The sequence below is a fragment of the Spermophilus citellus genome (assembly GCF_964194105.1).
Source record: "Spermophilus citellus genome assembly, chromosome: 9".
NCBI classification, from domain to species: Eukaryota; Metazoa; Chordata; class Mammalia; order Rodentia; family Sciuridae; genus Spermophilus; species Spermophilus citellus.
Genome location: NC_138191.1, coordinates 16,124,720 through 16,140,075, shown reverse-complemented (window position 1 = coordinate 16,140,075; position 15,356 = coordinate 16,124,720). Strand labels below are relative to the sequence as shown.

The following is a 15,356-nucleotide window of genomic DNA, read 5'->3' as shown; positions in this document are numbered from 1 at the left end:
GCCAAAAAACGGACTAGAGGGCCCAATGCCCCGGGGCCCCAAACCACAAATATATGGGGCAATGGAGGAACCCAACAGCCCCATCAAGGTAGTGCCCAGGACGCATTATCCATTAAATCCCTCATCAGACAAACTAGAGGGAGCGCAGGGCTGGACATCTGCGCCTCTGCCAGAGCAGTACTAACCCCAGAGATGGGAATTCAAATCATTCCCACAGGAGTAAAAGGACCTCTTCCCCAGGGAACAGTAGGCTTATTATTGGGACGCAGTTCTTCTACACTAAAAGGACTTATGATAAGTCCTGGGGTAATTGATCCCGATTATGAAGGTGAAATAAAAATTATAGCTAGTTCTCCAAGAGGTATATCAGTAATTTCACCAGGAGATAGAATAGCACAGTTATTAATAATACCCAGCCTGCATGATAAATTTTCCAGTTGTAATGTAGAAAGAGGTTCCAAGGGATTAGGCTCCACAGGTGTAGATTGGGCTATGCTGTCTTTAAATTTAGATTCTCGCCCAATGCTAAAATTAAAAATTCAAGGACATGACTTTAATGGGCTGCTGGACACAGGAGCTGACCTCAGCATCATATCTCGTCAAGAATGGCCAAAACATTGGCCATTACAACAAGCCACTCAAACGCTTCGAGGCCTAGGAGTGGCAACAAATCCCCATAGAAGTGCTATGGTATTAGATTGGAGGGATCCTGAAGGATGTGAAGGAACTATACAGCCCTATGTATTGGATCATCTTCCTGTAAATTTATGGGGACGAGATGTCCTAGATCAATTAGGATTGACATTAACAAATAACATCAATCCTAACGCGCCCACTACTAGGGCTAAACAAGGCTTTAGGAAAGAAAAAAGATTAAGAGAACAAGAACAAGGTATGACAGCACCTATTCAAATAGATCAAGAAATAAATAGACATGAATTGGGTTTTCAGAAAGGGCCACTGAGACAATCAAAATTACTTGGAAATCAGAAAGACCAGTGTGGGTTCCTCAGTGGCCCTTGACTAAAGAAAAGATACAAGTAGCCCATGACTTGGTCAGACAACAGTTAGCGGAAGGACATATACAACCTTCCGTATCCCCCTATAATACTCCCATTTTTGTCATTAAAAAGAAATCTGGTAAATGGAGATTATTACAAGATTTAAGAGCCATTAATAATGAGATGGTTATTATGGGACCTGCTCAATCAGGGATTCCTCAATTGTCTGCTTTACCAAAAACCTGGCATGTTTTAGTTATAGATATTAAAGATTGTTTCTTTTCAATTCCAATTCATCCCGAGGATAGTCCACATTTTGCATTTACTATCCCTGCACTGAATCATGAAGGTCCTGATCAGAGATATGAATGGAAAGTACTCCCTCAAGGGATGGCTAACAGCCCAACTATGTGTCAAATTTATGTTAATAAAGCAATCCAGCCACTTAGAAACCAAAATCCTGAACTACAAATATTTCACTATATGGATGATGTGTTACTGGCACATAAAGATAAAAACACATTACTAGAATGTTATGCCACACTTACAAATTTATTGAAAAATTATAATCTAGAGATAGCAATAGATAAAGTACAATTAAATCTTCCAATTAATTATTTAGGAGTTCTATTATCCTCAACCATGGTCCGTCCACCAAAAATTCAAATACGAGTAGATCAACTCAAATCACTTAATGACTTTCAAAAGTTATTGGGAGACATAAATTGGATAAGGCCTTATCTAGGCATACCAACAGGAGAGTTAGGACCTTTATTTGATATTCTAAAAGGTCCATCAGATCCAAATTCACCCCGCATGTTAACGCCTGAAGCAAGAAAAGTATTAAAAATCATTGAAACATATATGGAAAATATGCATTTGGATAGAATTGATATAAGTTTGCCTTTATTATTTATTGTACTACCAACAAAAAATATTCCTACAGGAGTATTTTGGCAAGAAGGTCCATTATTGTGGATACATTTATCTTATTCCCCTAACACTATTCTTACTAGATATCCTGAGGCTGTAGGACAATTAATACTCAAAGGAATAAAAGCAGCTAAGGGAGTGTTTGGGATTTCTCCCAATAAAATTATTACTCCATATACTATGGATCAAATTGATGAGTTAGCTAATGAGTTAAATACTTGGGCAATAATCCTGTGTAAAACTAGTGTTTCATTTGATAATCACTTACCATCTAATCCTTTGTTGTCTTTTTGGTCTAAGCATCCTGTAGTTTTTCCAAAAATGACAAGAAAAACCCCTATCATAAATGCTCCAAATATATTCACTGATGGGTCAAACAATGGTACAGCAGCAGTAGTTACTCCTGATCAAACTTTTACATTTTTAGTACCCAAACAATCAGCTCAAAAGGTAGAGCTTAATGCAGTATTACAAGCTTTTATGATGTTTAAAGATTCTGTATTTAATTTATTTTCTGATAGTCAGTATGTAGTTAATGCTATTAATTCCCTTGAAGATGCTGGTAGGATTTCCCCTTCCTCTACTGTTTTCTCTTTGTTTTCCGCTATACAAAGTCTAATCTGGGACCGAAAAGATCCATTCTTCATAGGTCATATCAGGGCACATACAGGATTGCCTGGAGCCCTTAGTATGGGCAATGAACTAGCAGATAAATCTACACATGACATACATATTTTCTCCACAATAGAAGAAGCTATAAATTTTCATAAAAGGTTCCATGTCAATGCTAATACTTTACAAAAGCGTTTTAAAATAACTAAAGAACAGGCCAGACATATAATAAAACAATGTCAAAATTGTGTGACATTTTTACCACAAGTTAATCTTGGAGTCAATCCTAGAGGACTAATACCTAACCATATTTGGCAGATGGACGTCACACACTTGCCAGAATTTGGAAAATTAAAATATTTACATGTTACAGTTGATACCTCTTCCGGATTTTTGATGGGCTCCCTTCATGCCGGAGAAAAAACTAAAGATGTTATAGCTCATTGCTTACAAAATTTTGCCACTGTGGGCGTTCCAAAACAGTTAAAAACGGACAACGGTCCTGGTTATACTTCCTCCTCTTTTAAACAATTTTGCTCATCATTTGGTATTACTCACATAACAGGAATTCCATACAATCCACAAGGACAAGGCATAGTTGAAAGAGCTCATCAAACTATTAAAATGTACTTATTAAAACAAAAGGAGGGAATTGGAAAGGGGTATATATCCCCCAAAGATAAACTTAAAATAACCCTTTTTACTCTAAACTTTTTAAATTTAGATTCATCGGGACTTAGTGCTGCGGAAAGACATTTGTACCCCAAAAATGTACATAAGCCTAAGGTACTTTGGAAAGATATTCTAACAGGACAATGGAAAGGCCCGGATCCAGTGATAGTCTGGAATCGGGGCGCTGTCTGTGTTTTCCCACAGGATGAACAGCAACCGATTTGGATTCCAGAGAGATTAACTAAAACAATTTCTACAGAAAAAGAAGATGATTTGACTCAAATCCATAACAGCTGACATCCAGAGCTCCAGCTTGGCTATTCTTACATCTGCGACAGTGATTAACCAAGGTTTTTTTTTTTCAGTATCTATTTTATTATTGCATTTTTCCACATCATAAAGTTCTATTTTATTTTTGAGCTCATACAAACCTAGGTTAATGTTTTTCTGATCAGTTTTATTTTTTGACTGTGTTTTATTTTTTATTTATTTATTTATTTATTTATTTATTTATTTATTTTTTTTTTTGACTGTGCAGTTTTTAAACATTGCAATGGAGATTTCACCTAAGTATAGTTACAAGGCCTTTATTTACTATTGTCTTATGTGTTGTATGTTGTGTGCACACTTCTGTTTTGTGTTGTATGTCTGTATGTGTGTATGTCCATATTTCTTATATGAGGAGCGCTCATGAAAAAATGGATCCGAATTTTTTCTTTATTCACGTGATTTATATGGTTTAATTTAAATTAGGTGAACAGCTGTTTATGATTGTTGTTAAAGATGGTTAACAGATCTGTTTGTTTACTAATTTAAATTTGGTAAACGGCTGTTAAGGATTGTTTTTAAAGGAGTTTAACAGATCTGTTTGTTTACTTTCACCTTTTCTTTTTATTATATTTAATAATTCTGTTCAGGATAATGTCTCTTTACCATCATTGCCAGAATTTCCATCTCCATCCCAATTCCAGTGAAGACTGAGATAAAACCAAACTACAGCTTCTATGATAGCTATCACAGTAAACTGTATAAACTGATGCATCAATGAATATAACTCAACAAGTAATGCTATCAAGGACTTGATTTACTTTGGGAGGATATGGACATATTGATAGACTCCTCCAATTTGAACTGCTTGCAGAACTTGCCTGGACTATATATCAGTTGCATACATTGTGAAATATCATCTGGTGCACCGAATTGTGGTACTGCTGGCATATTTTTGCTGATGGTGTCACCAGTGATGCAATTTCCTTGCCAGCTCACCCCATGTTTATTGTGGTAATACTGGCATATCTTTGCTGATGGTGTCACCAGTGACGCAATTTTTCCAAAGGAGCCGTCAATTGGCTTGGTGTCGTGGCATTTCTGTATCCTCCTCCCTTCTACTAGTGATGGTCTAAATTTGGGGGCCAACAGAGGTGAGGCAAAGAACCTCACCCCCCCACTGACACCAAGACTAAATTTGGGGGCCAACAGAGGTGAGGCAAGAACCTCACCCCCCCACTGGTACATAGGCCTATCCACAAGCATGGCTGAATGCTGGACCGGTAGTCAGCGACGGGTTGCTCCAATTACAGTGGATTCAACCTAAGACAGGAAGCTGACGCCTAAAGGTCAGTTCTCCCATGACGGGTAAGAACCATATGTTAAATTGGACAACCTACCAGGCACGGTCCCTAGCCACATTGCTTGTTGCTTAATTAAACAGAAGGGGGCAGATGCTAGGAGCCACAAGCATATATACGATGTATGGCACCTTTGGTTGTAAAGTGACGCCAGCTAGCCACTGAGATGATTATGTTAAAATTTACATTCATATGCAAACTGGACTCCCGCTGTTCACCTTGGCCTGCTACCGGACTCAAGTTACGGGACTTTACGGGACTGCTGGAGAGTTCCCATTGGTTGGGGAAGGATAGTAGGAGGGAATTCCGGAGGAGGTGGGAGGAGACGGGGGGGGGTTCCGGTCGGCGCGCGGTTCCGGTCGGACACCCTCGTGGGAGGACCGGTTTTTGACTTGCTGGCGCTGAGAGTGTTAGCGGCTTTTTCAAAATAAAGTTTTGTTCCTGCTTGATTGGCTCGTGATTCTGTGCCCAGTCAAGACTGCGGCACTCACCACCTCCCTTGTGCCTGCAGGGCTCTGCCCAGATTGACCTTCCAGCTATGGACTGTGTATAAGTAGAACTTCCTACATGCACCTAGGGACTCATGTGTTAAAAGCCCTTATATTATCCAAGGTAATCTTAGTGGCAGTAGCCAAATAGAGACATAGAGATAAATTTACAAGACAGCTTTGCTCCTTTCTCATAATTCATCCAGCCAAACAAGACCATAAGAACAGGAACAACAAAGGATGATTTATAATTTCAACTCTGCATGTCACAATAGCAAGATATATGAGTAGTTTTCATAGAACAGATTTGAAAGTTGCAAGGCAATTATCAGCGAATTAACATGTGTAATTTGTTTCAGGATTTGCAATCATTTTATTATAGTTAGTGCACAGGATTTGAAATTGGACTAACTAGGTTTATATCTTGGTTCTGACACTTGCTAGCTACATGACCTTGAGTGGGTTCCGTACCCTCCCAGCATCCTCATCTGTAAAACAGTTAATAATAGCATCTACCTGGTTGAATTGTGAGGATTGAAAGAGCGAATGTACATCAGGTGCTTAAAACTATGCTTGGCACAAGGCAAGCATTCAATGAATATTTGCTATTATTACACTGGTTCTTTTTTACAATTATCATTATGTTTAGTAACAACTGAAATGTCACATTTCTATCAGATGAGGGTCCAAAACTGAATTAACAATTAAACTAATTTAAATGCAAACAGAATAATACCCACTGAATTAAAACTTAAAAAAAAAAACACTGGTGTTTACATATTCAGATTTGTCATCATTACATTACAGAACTGGTGGCAAGAGAAAGAAAAAGAGGGAGAAGGCACAACGAAAATTTAATCAGTAAGTAAAAATTTTATTTTATTTTATTTTTTTTATTGGTTGTTCAAAACATTACAAAGCTCTTGACATAGCATATTTCTTACATAAGCTTTGAGTGAGTTATGAGCTCCCATTTTTACCCCCAACGCAGATTTCAAAATCATATCAGTTACATATCCCCATTTTTACAAAATGCCATATTAGTAACTGTTGTATTCTGCTACCTTTCCTATCCTATACTATCCCCCCTCCCCTCCCCTCCCCTCCCATCCTCTCTATCTACCCCATCCACTGTAATTTATTTCTCTCCTTATTTATTTTCCCATTCCCCTCACAGCCTCTTATATGTATTTTTGTATAACAATGCGGCTCTCCCTCCATTTCCATGTAATTCCCATTTTCTTTCCCTTTCCCTCCCCCTTCATGTCTCTGTTTATTGCTAGTCTTTTCTTCCTGCTCTTCCTCCCTTCTCTAATCTTAATTGCTCTCATTATATCAAAGAAGTCATTTTGTATTTGTTTTTTAGGGATTGGCTAGCTTCACTAAGCATAATCTGCTCTAGTGCCATCCATTTCCCTGCAAATTCCATGATTTTGTCATTTTTTAGTGCTGTGTAATACTCCATGGTGTATAGATGCCACATTTTTTAAATCCATTCATCCATTGAAGGGCATCTGGGTTGTTTCCACAGTCTAGCTATTGTGAATTGTGCTGCTATGAACATTGATGTGGCAGTATCCCTGTAGTACGCTCCTTTTAGGTCTTCAGGGAATAGTCCGAGAAGGGCAATAGCAGGGTCAAATGGTGGTTCCATTCCCAGCTTTCCCAGGAATCTCCATACTGCTTTCCAAAGTGGCCGAACCAATTTGCAGTCCCACCAGCAATGTACAAGAGTACCCTTTTCCCCACATCCTCTCCAGCATTTGTTGTTGTTTGACTTCATAATGGCTGCCAATCTTACTGGAGTGAAATGGTATCTTAGGGTGGTTTTGATTTGCATTTCTCTGACTGCTAGCGATGGTGAGCATTTTTTCATGTACTTATTGATTGATTGTATGTCCTCCTCTGAGAAGTGTCTGTTCAGGTCCTTGGCCCATTTGTTGATTGGGTTATTTGTTATCTTGTTGTCTAATTTTTTGAGTTCTTTGTATACTCTGGATATTAGGGCTCTATCTGAAGTGTGAGGAGTAAAAATTTGTTCCCAGGATGTAGGCTCCCTATTTACCTCTCTTATTGTTTCTCTTGCTGAGAAAAAACTTTTTAGTTTAAGTAAGTCCCAATTGTTGATTCTTGTTATTAACTCTTGTGCTATGGGTGTCCTATTAAGGAATTTGGGGCCTGACCCTACAATATGTAGATCGGAGCCAACTTTTTCTTCTATCAGACGCAGAGTCTCTGTTTTGATATCAAGGTCTTTGATCCATTTTGAGTTAACTTTTGTACATGGTGAGAGGAGAGGGTTTAGTTTCATAGTAAAAATTTTAGATGGCTAAATAGTGAAACTTCATATGTTAGCCTCAGAATTAAATGAGAATATGTAGAACATTTAAGAAAGTATGACATACTGTATTAGAATAAGATATTATTAATGAAGAGCAAGAATTCCACTGGAAAAATGCTTTACCAAGGTGAGGTCTGTTATTTTATTTGTAATTCCAACTATCCTGCAGAAAAATCTACAAATATCATCCCAAGAAATGGGGGTAAGAAATAACATAACCAAAGTCATTCAGAGCTCTATCCTTAGTGAAGTTGTCTGACGCTGTAATGAGTTACAATCAAAAGGAGAGGACAACATCCCTGAATGCAAATTAGTGTCCTGGCATAGACAGCAAGGGACGTTAAAAGACCAAGTTGTGAATCTTCAGGGTTAGTAATCAGGTTGGCTGAATTCAGCTTCCAGGGAAGAAAAGGGGCAGTAAAAAAGGCAGATTGTTAGCCAAGGAAGTTCAATTGGAAGTGGAAGTGTAGCTCAAAAGAAGAAGGAGAAAAAGAGGAGGAGGAGGAGGAGGAGGAGGAAGGAGGAGGAGAAGAAGGAAAAGGTGGAGGAGGAGGAAGAGGAGGAGGAGAAGGAGGAAGAGGAAGAAAAGGAAAAAAATCTGTGCCAAGAAAAAAGTATGCAAAGAAAAGAGCAATAGATGAATTTTGGTTAATGATTAGAGGACCAGTATAACTCAAATGACGGGACAGTGCAAGGACCTCGATATGACCTTGCTTTGTTCAGGAAGCAGGGAATTTAAGAAAAAGTATTATGCTCCTGACTGGCAATAAAAGATAGGACATCACTAAGAAATGATATAGAGAGAAAACTGTAAATGCCAGAATTAAATTAAGTCCAGCTGGAGTCCGTGTATCATCTCTGTGCCTATAAATTGTCTTTCTGCAGCTAGTGTCTCATACTATGGCAGAGTGGCTTCTATCCTAAATGAGTAAATTTTTCCTATGGAAATTTAGGAGGAAGATATACACCTTAGGTCTTTAGAAGAAAAACTCCGGAGTGGTGGTGATAGAATAGAATGAAGAGCAGTACCATTTGGGAGGAAGCTGGAGGCCAGACTAGTTACACTGTTGAGAGTGACTTCTGTACCAACACTTTTGTGCACAAAAATCAGCATGCTATGTAAAAATAAGCTGTAAGAAAAAAAGAAAGGAATGAAAGGAGAAAAGAGGGAAGAAAAAATTGATTTGCTTTTATTTCATGTACTCATGTAGCTAAAGATGATTATATTTTAGTCATAAAACACATGCACATCAAAGTAAATAACCCAAAACCATTCATTTACAGGGCATCTCTTTAAAAATAATTCATCTATTATGTGTGGTCCTGAATGAGAAACTCACTCAGATGTTTAAGGCAACTGCAGTGTTTTTCAAACTACATCTTAAGAAATCCAAGACTGGCTGGGCACACCTGTAATCCCAGCAATTTGGGAGGCTGAAGCAGGAGGATGGCAAATTGGAGACCAGCATTAACAACTTAGTGAGACCCTGTCTCAAAAATAAAAAAAATAAAAAGAACTGGGAATGTGGGTCAGCAAAAAAGCACTCCTGGGTTCAATCCCAAGAAAAAACAAGCAAGCAAGCAAGCAAGCAAAGACTGTATAGTACAATCTCAGAGGACCTTGGGTTGTGTGTCAGGGAAATGGAGAGAAAGAAATCAAACAAGCAGATGGTAGATACTCTTTCACTTCTTATGCTGAAGAGGTCTGCTTTTACATTCTAACAGGGGGTCCGTGTAAAATTTCCTTTGATAAAGCAATGACTACTGATCAAGTAGGAAAAAGATAGGCAAACTGGGTTGGGATCCTGGCACTGCTCTTTACTAGCTCTGTGCCTTGAAAAAGTTCCCTAATCTCTTTTAGCTCCCCCCCCTTTTTTTTTTTTGTAAAATACTATTTATAAGATCATTGAAAGAAGAAGATAAATCATGCATAGCACATGTCATGAGGCTTTGGCATATAAAAGGCACTAGCTAAGTGTTCCTTTTCTGAAAGATATAGACAAATAAGATTTTTATGCAAGAGAATTGTTTTTTAAAATTCTCCAAAACATTAAAGCAACTTAAGAATACTCAATCAGTGGCAGTTTGTAACAGAGCACCACTGTGATTCCTCCACTTTTGCTTTGCACCTCAGTAGGTAGGTGCACACAGTAAGTGTGTGTCTGTGTGTGTGTGATTCACACCTGTATTTGTCTCAGCGTCCACAGACAATTCTTCCGTAACCTGCAGTTATGCAAAAGACATACAGAGAAAGAGCTGGGGTCAGCAGCACCACTCTCTCCAGCACTTCCTCGCTGTGGATGCCATCAGAGATGCTAGCATAAATCCCCAGCATTTATCTACTGCTCCTCTATATTTTCAGCAGTCACCATCAGTTTCAATTTGTTGCTCAGAGATATTTTTCAAAAAACTGAAATACAAGTACTTATATAAACTAAGTTTACATGGACAACCAATCAAAAGAGCATTTTAAACAACTGGATTCACTGACTGAGATTAAAAGGAGTCATAGAGTAGATTCATACGACACAAATTTAAGAAAAACACAAAGATGAAATAAGCCTGATCAAACTGGCAGTTTTCAACTAGCACAACTCTCGGATGGCTACGGCAGCTCTTGAAAGGTTTCCCTTCTGGTTAGCTCATGTTGTGTGTTGCCTGGACAGAAAAGAGCTAAGGGAAATATCACTGAGAACACAACCACAATTAAATATCCGTAGGATCACAGAAACCTACAATAAACAGAAATTGCAAAATATAGAACTAAATCCCCAAAGTAAAATTTACCATCCCAATTCATCACTCATTAACTGTGTTACACTGAATGAGTTAATTAACCAAAGGCTGTTTCCTCATGTTTAATACCTACTGTAAAGCCTTTTTATGAACAACATCTCTTTTGTGTATTCTTGCCAAAATCCATAAGCTCAATGTAATCATGAGGAATCGATGGAAAAATCCACTGAGAGACATTCTATGAAACAATTAGCCAACAGTCTTCAAAAGTGATGAAAGACTGAAGAAGTGTCACAGAGTGGAGAAGACATGGCAACTAAATGCAATATAGGATCCTGGATTTGATCCTGGACCAGGAAAATAACTAGTGGAAAAACCAGTGAAATATAAATTAGATCTATAGCTGAATTAATAGTACTGTACCAATGTTAATTTTTTTGGTTTTGCTAATTATATTATGATTATGCAAGACAAAACTTGGCGAAGGGTGTGCAGGCATTTTATGAGCTAATTTTGCAACTTTATAAGTCTGAAATTATGTTAAAATAAAAAAATTTAAAAAGAATTGTAGTGGAAATTAAACACAAGATCAGATATTTAATATAATGCCATTTTTAGACATGATTTCTTCATGTAATGGCTATACTTACAGATCATTAATTGCAGAAATAGTATGTTACTATTGACCAAACCTAGGCTAATGATGGTTAATATTGAAGCATGTTGTTCAACTGCACTACAATGTGGACATTTTATACTTCAGCTGAATGATTATAAATATTCTTGCAAAAATTCACTAACCAACAATATTTCACTCTTTGCACAATACAATCATGAATTAATGCTTAAAGAATTATGTATCTTGTGTTTGCCCAACGATGACAGGCTTAAATTTACCTAATGCCACCAGCATTTAAATAAAACATGTCAGGTTTTCATTCCTCTGACTCTGTGACTACTCTCATCTTGTCAGATTTCAACAGTTTTCTGTCAAGCAACACCTGGCAAAATAAACCATTTTCATATAAATTGCAGATATCCCACAATGAGTATGGTGTGATACACTGTTATTCCTGGACACCCCCCCCCGTCCCCCCCACACATACACACACCTTTTCTTTTTTTCAGTACAGGAGATGAAACTCAGGGCTTTTTGTATTGCTCTACCACTGAGATACATCCCAGCCCTTCTCTCCCTAACCTGAACAAAATCCTGCATTTAACATAAAGATCCCCAATGCCAAGTTTTTTTTTTTTTTTTTTAATACAAAAGACAATTGGGAGGCTGAGATAGGAGAATAACAAGTCCAAGGCCAGCTTCAGCAACTTAGCAAGGCCCTAAGCAATTTAGTGAGACCTTTTCTCAAAATAAAAACTAAATAGGGCTGGGAGATGTTGTTCAGTGGTAAAGTGCCCCTGGGTTATGTCCCCCATACCCACAAAATAAATAAAAAATAAACATCCTCCAAAACATTAAAACAACTTAAGAATCACAATACTCTATCAGTGGTAGCTTCTAATAGAGCACCACTATCATTCATCCACTTTTGCTTTCTACCTCAGGGGGTAGGTACATAGCCCAAACCCAATAACAAGTAACTTATCTATCTCTTCGTTACTGATAAAATCACCCATATGATAAATACACATTTCTTTCTATTGTAATGTACACTTGAAAAATATTTTTTTGTTTTTTACAAAGGTTATGAGGTATCATAAAAATGTCTAATGCATATGGCTTAAGAATCCAATTCTTCCTTCACATATTTCTGCATCTGTTCACAAAATCCCTTTGACTTCAAAGAAGGCTTTTTGAGAGAAAAAGAAGATACACATAGAAAAAGTGGCCATAAATTTTTAGTAGTCCTTTCTGAGGCCAATTTAATAACAGCACCATAGCACAAGTATCTCTCTTAGAAACTTAAAATACCACAAACAGTATTAATGACTAAAGGTTTGCAAGGAGATTTATGATTTCAATTTTTCTGGTTATAAAAGTGATATATATTCAATATAGAACATGTGAAAAATAATGCTTAAAGAAAACTGAAATTACTTTTAATCCACTATTTAGGAAGATCAAAACACAACAAAAAAGTTAAAAATGGTGTTTCCTTCCAACTTTTTTTTCAGTGTATATATTTAAATAAGTATTTATATGTAAACATAATATTGTAATCATATTATGAATACTATTGTTATCTTTTTTCAATTAGTTTTTCAAAAGACTGCATTGATCTCTCAAACCATCATTTTAAATAACTGAAATGATATAGAGTTATATACTTAAGAAAAAATACATTTCATTTATACTCAAAGCTAAATTACAGATTTGGAAACACTAATATTGTTCTTGAAATTCTACATCTTGAAACAATCTAGATTAACAGTAGATTAACTTTAAGAATAACCCTATTCATAAATGCTACTGAAACAATAGTAGAGGTCTGATTTTTTTTCATTAGCATTTATAATGATTTAGTGTCCTAATTTTCCTTGGGCAATCATTAGTGGGCTCTAATTTGTTTTTCTTCTTTCTTTGATTCTGTACTCTCAAGGCACAATTAATTCTTAGTTTGGAATGAAGGAAAGTTGGTGTCTAAGGTTTAGTCATTTTAATATGACATTATCTATAAATTGTCAATTAGTTCTGGTTCTGAACAATCGAACTCCCAAACTTCAAAGAGAGTATTTGATGAAGTAAATTAGAATCAATTCTTACCTAACATTGCTTCCTAAAATTTAAAATAACATTTGAAGAGTTGTTTGCTAACAAAGAGCTTTCAGTATATTATGTTCTTTATCCTTACAAGAATTCTAAGGTTCAAAATCAATGAAGAAATGAGAAGTTTGGTAAATTAAGCAATTTATGGGATGATTAGAAAAATAAATTGAACTTAAATCTTTGTTTTCATTTACTCTCACTGGCTTTGTTTTGACTTTTTCATGTAGTCATAGATTTTCCAAAGCTCCAAAGTACGTTAACATGTCAATCAGTCCAACTCTTATTCCACTTGATCTGTTAAAGAAAATAAGCCCAGGGGATTGTGACTTGTCATGCACACAGCTAGCATGTGGCAGATGAGACCTCAGCCGTTGTTTCCTAACTTCTGATCTAGTGCTCTTTCCAACACACTGGTTACACTGTGACACCCTCACCGCACACCTACACATTAATGACAATGGATATGCAAGGTGTCAGGAAATTACCTAATAATCACAGAATCCCATGTTCCCCTCTAGATTTCAGAATATATCTCCATAGATAGCGTATTGTCAAAGTGTTTACTACTGAGCCTGCATTTAGAAGACATTTAATAATGTCTGAATGAATGAAACGGTAACCCCAAACTCTGTTTTTCTCAGGAGAAAATTCCAAATACGGATTGACGGAAAGTCGTGCCCTGCTCTTAACTAGAATGATAGTAATAGTAGTGCTGTCAGGCGAAGGATAAGACGACTCATTGTGGCAACTTCCGGATATTCTTTCACAAAGCCTGACCTAAGGATCACCAAGAAGGAATGACAATGCAAGATCACTGTTTTTTAAAAATACCACACTGCCAGAGAAGGACAAGCGGCTGCACCCATCTAAACCACCCAGTTCTAACAAGACGCCTTCTCGAAGTTCTCCCGTGGCTCCTGCCTTGCAGATGGGAAAAGAAAGGTAAAAGCATGGAACCACGAGCAAGAGAGAAGTCTTAGAATGACCAGGTGTATTCTCTAACAACTTCACACTAAGAACTGGCTTCCCGCGTTGCCTAGTAACAGCCGCCGCACAAGGGTCGCGGGATTCCAGATGAGGTCACATGGTCAGGCGGCTGCGCGCTCCTTTCACCGGGAACCTTGCGTCATCACGTATCTTTGCAACGTTTCCACGCTCCAAGTAGGCGGGCAGTGATAGGCGAGTGGGTTTTAGAAGAGAAACGGCCCAGTACTCACCCGAGACAGCGGGAAGAGAGAAATAAGTACAGGGAGAGGAAGGAGGATAAGAGGGAGCTCGCAGGATGGGAAGCTGGTGAGAGAAGGACCGACTTCGGTTACCTGTGGAGCGGGAGGCGGTTCAGGTCCTTTATGAAATGCCCGGATGAAGCTCCAGCACCCACGCGCCTTCCGCATTGAGAGCAGCGCCATCTTGAGAAGGGCGGAGGCTCAGAGAGCAGTCTCAGCCTACAGCTTGCTTTGGCTTGCTGCGCATGCGCATGTCCTGGGGTTGGTTCTAGCCGCTTGTAGGAGCGGTGCCTGTTGGACTATTTGGGGGATTGGGACACGGTGCGACGGGGCTGGGCTTTTTCCCGGATTCCTCATTTTTATGTAGACTTCCTAGATGGAGAAACTTAAAGGATATAAATCGTAGGCTGATTATATAAGTAGTAGCACTGTATACTGGGAAGAAAGGTAGATTGCTTTTTTAATCTTGGCCATCCAGTGGCAACTTTCTAAATGTTGCCATAGAAATGAAGCCTCCTAGTGTTTCTTTTTCTTTTTTTTTTTTTAATAGAACAATTTAATGGCTTTTTGAGACCTATGTGGCCTATTAACTCATTGGGTCTGCAAGCTTTGCTTAGTGAAGGTATAAAAAAACACATGTATGTGTTTTGCCATCAAGAAATGTACAACCTGGGCTGGGGATGTGGCTCAAGCGGTAGCGCACTCGCCTGGCATGAGTGCGGCCGGGGTTCGATCCTCAGCACCACATATAAAGATGTTGTATCTGCCAAAAGCTAAAAATAAATAAATAAATAAATAAAAATAAATATTAAAAAAAGAAATGTACAACCTAATGGGTAACAAATAAACGATGTACACTGATGAAGTATTATAGAAGCAAATACAAGGTTTGAGCAGGACGGGTCATTAGGACTGTGGTGCTCCATCCTAGTCCAGAGGTTCCTTCAGGAAGAAGGTGATACCTGGTGAAAGATTGGGGTTAAATTATAAGAAG

The 15,356-nt window shown here is 37.9% G+C and overlaps 1 protein-coding gene across 4 annotated transcripts in view; it reads right to left on the bottom strand.

Moving 5' to 3' along the window:
- Nucleotides 1-14,545, bottom strand: part of WARS2 (tryptophanyl tRNA synthetase 2, mitochondrial) — a gene marked incomplete at its 5' end in the record, with an annotated part of 82,908 nt that extends 68,363 nt beyond the window's left edge. For all 4 annotated transcript variants that reach the window (XM_081308514.1, XM_081308515.1, XM_081308517.1 and 1 more), the window contains one exon: nucleotides 14,456-14,545. In XM_081308514.1, coding sequence (XP_081164640.1) covers nucleotides 14,456-14,545 — 90 coding nt within the window. The remainder of the gene's footprint in view (nucleotides 1-14,455) is intronic.
- Between the last annotated feature and the right edge of the window lie 811 nt (nucleotides 14,546-15,356).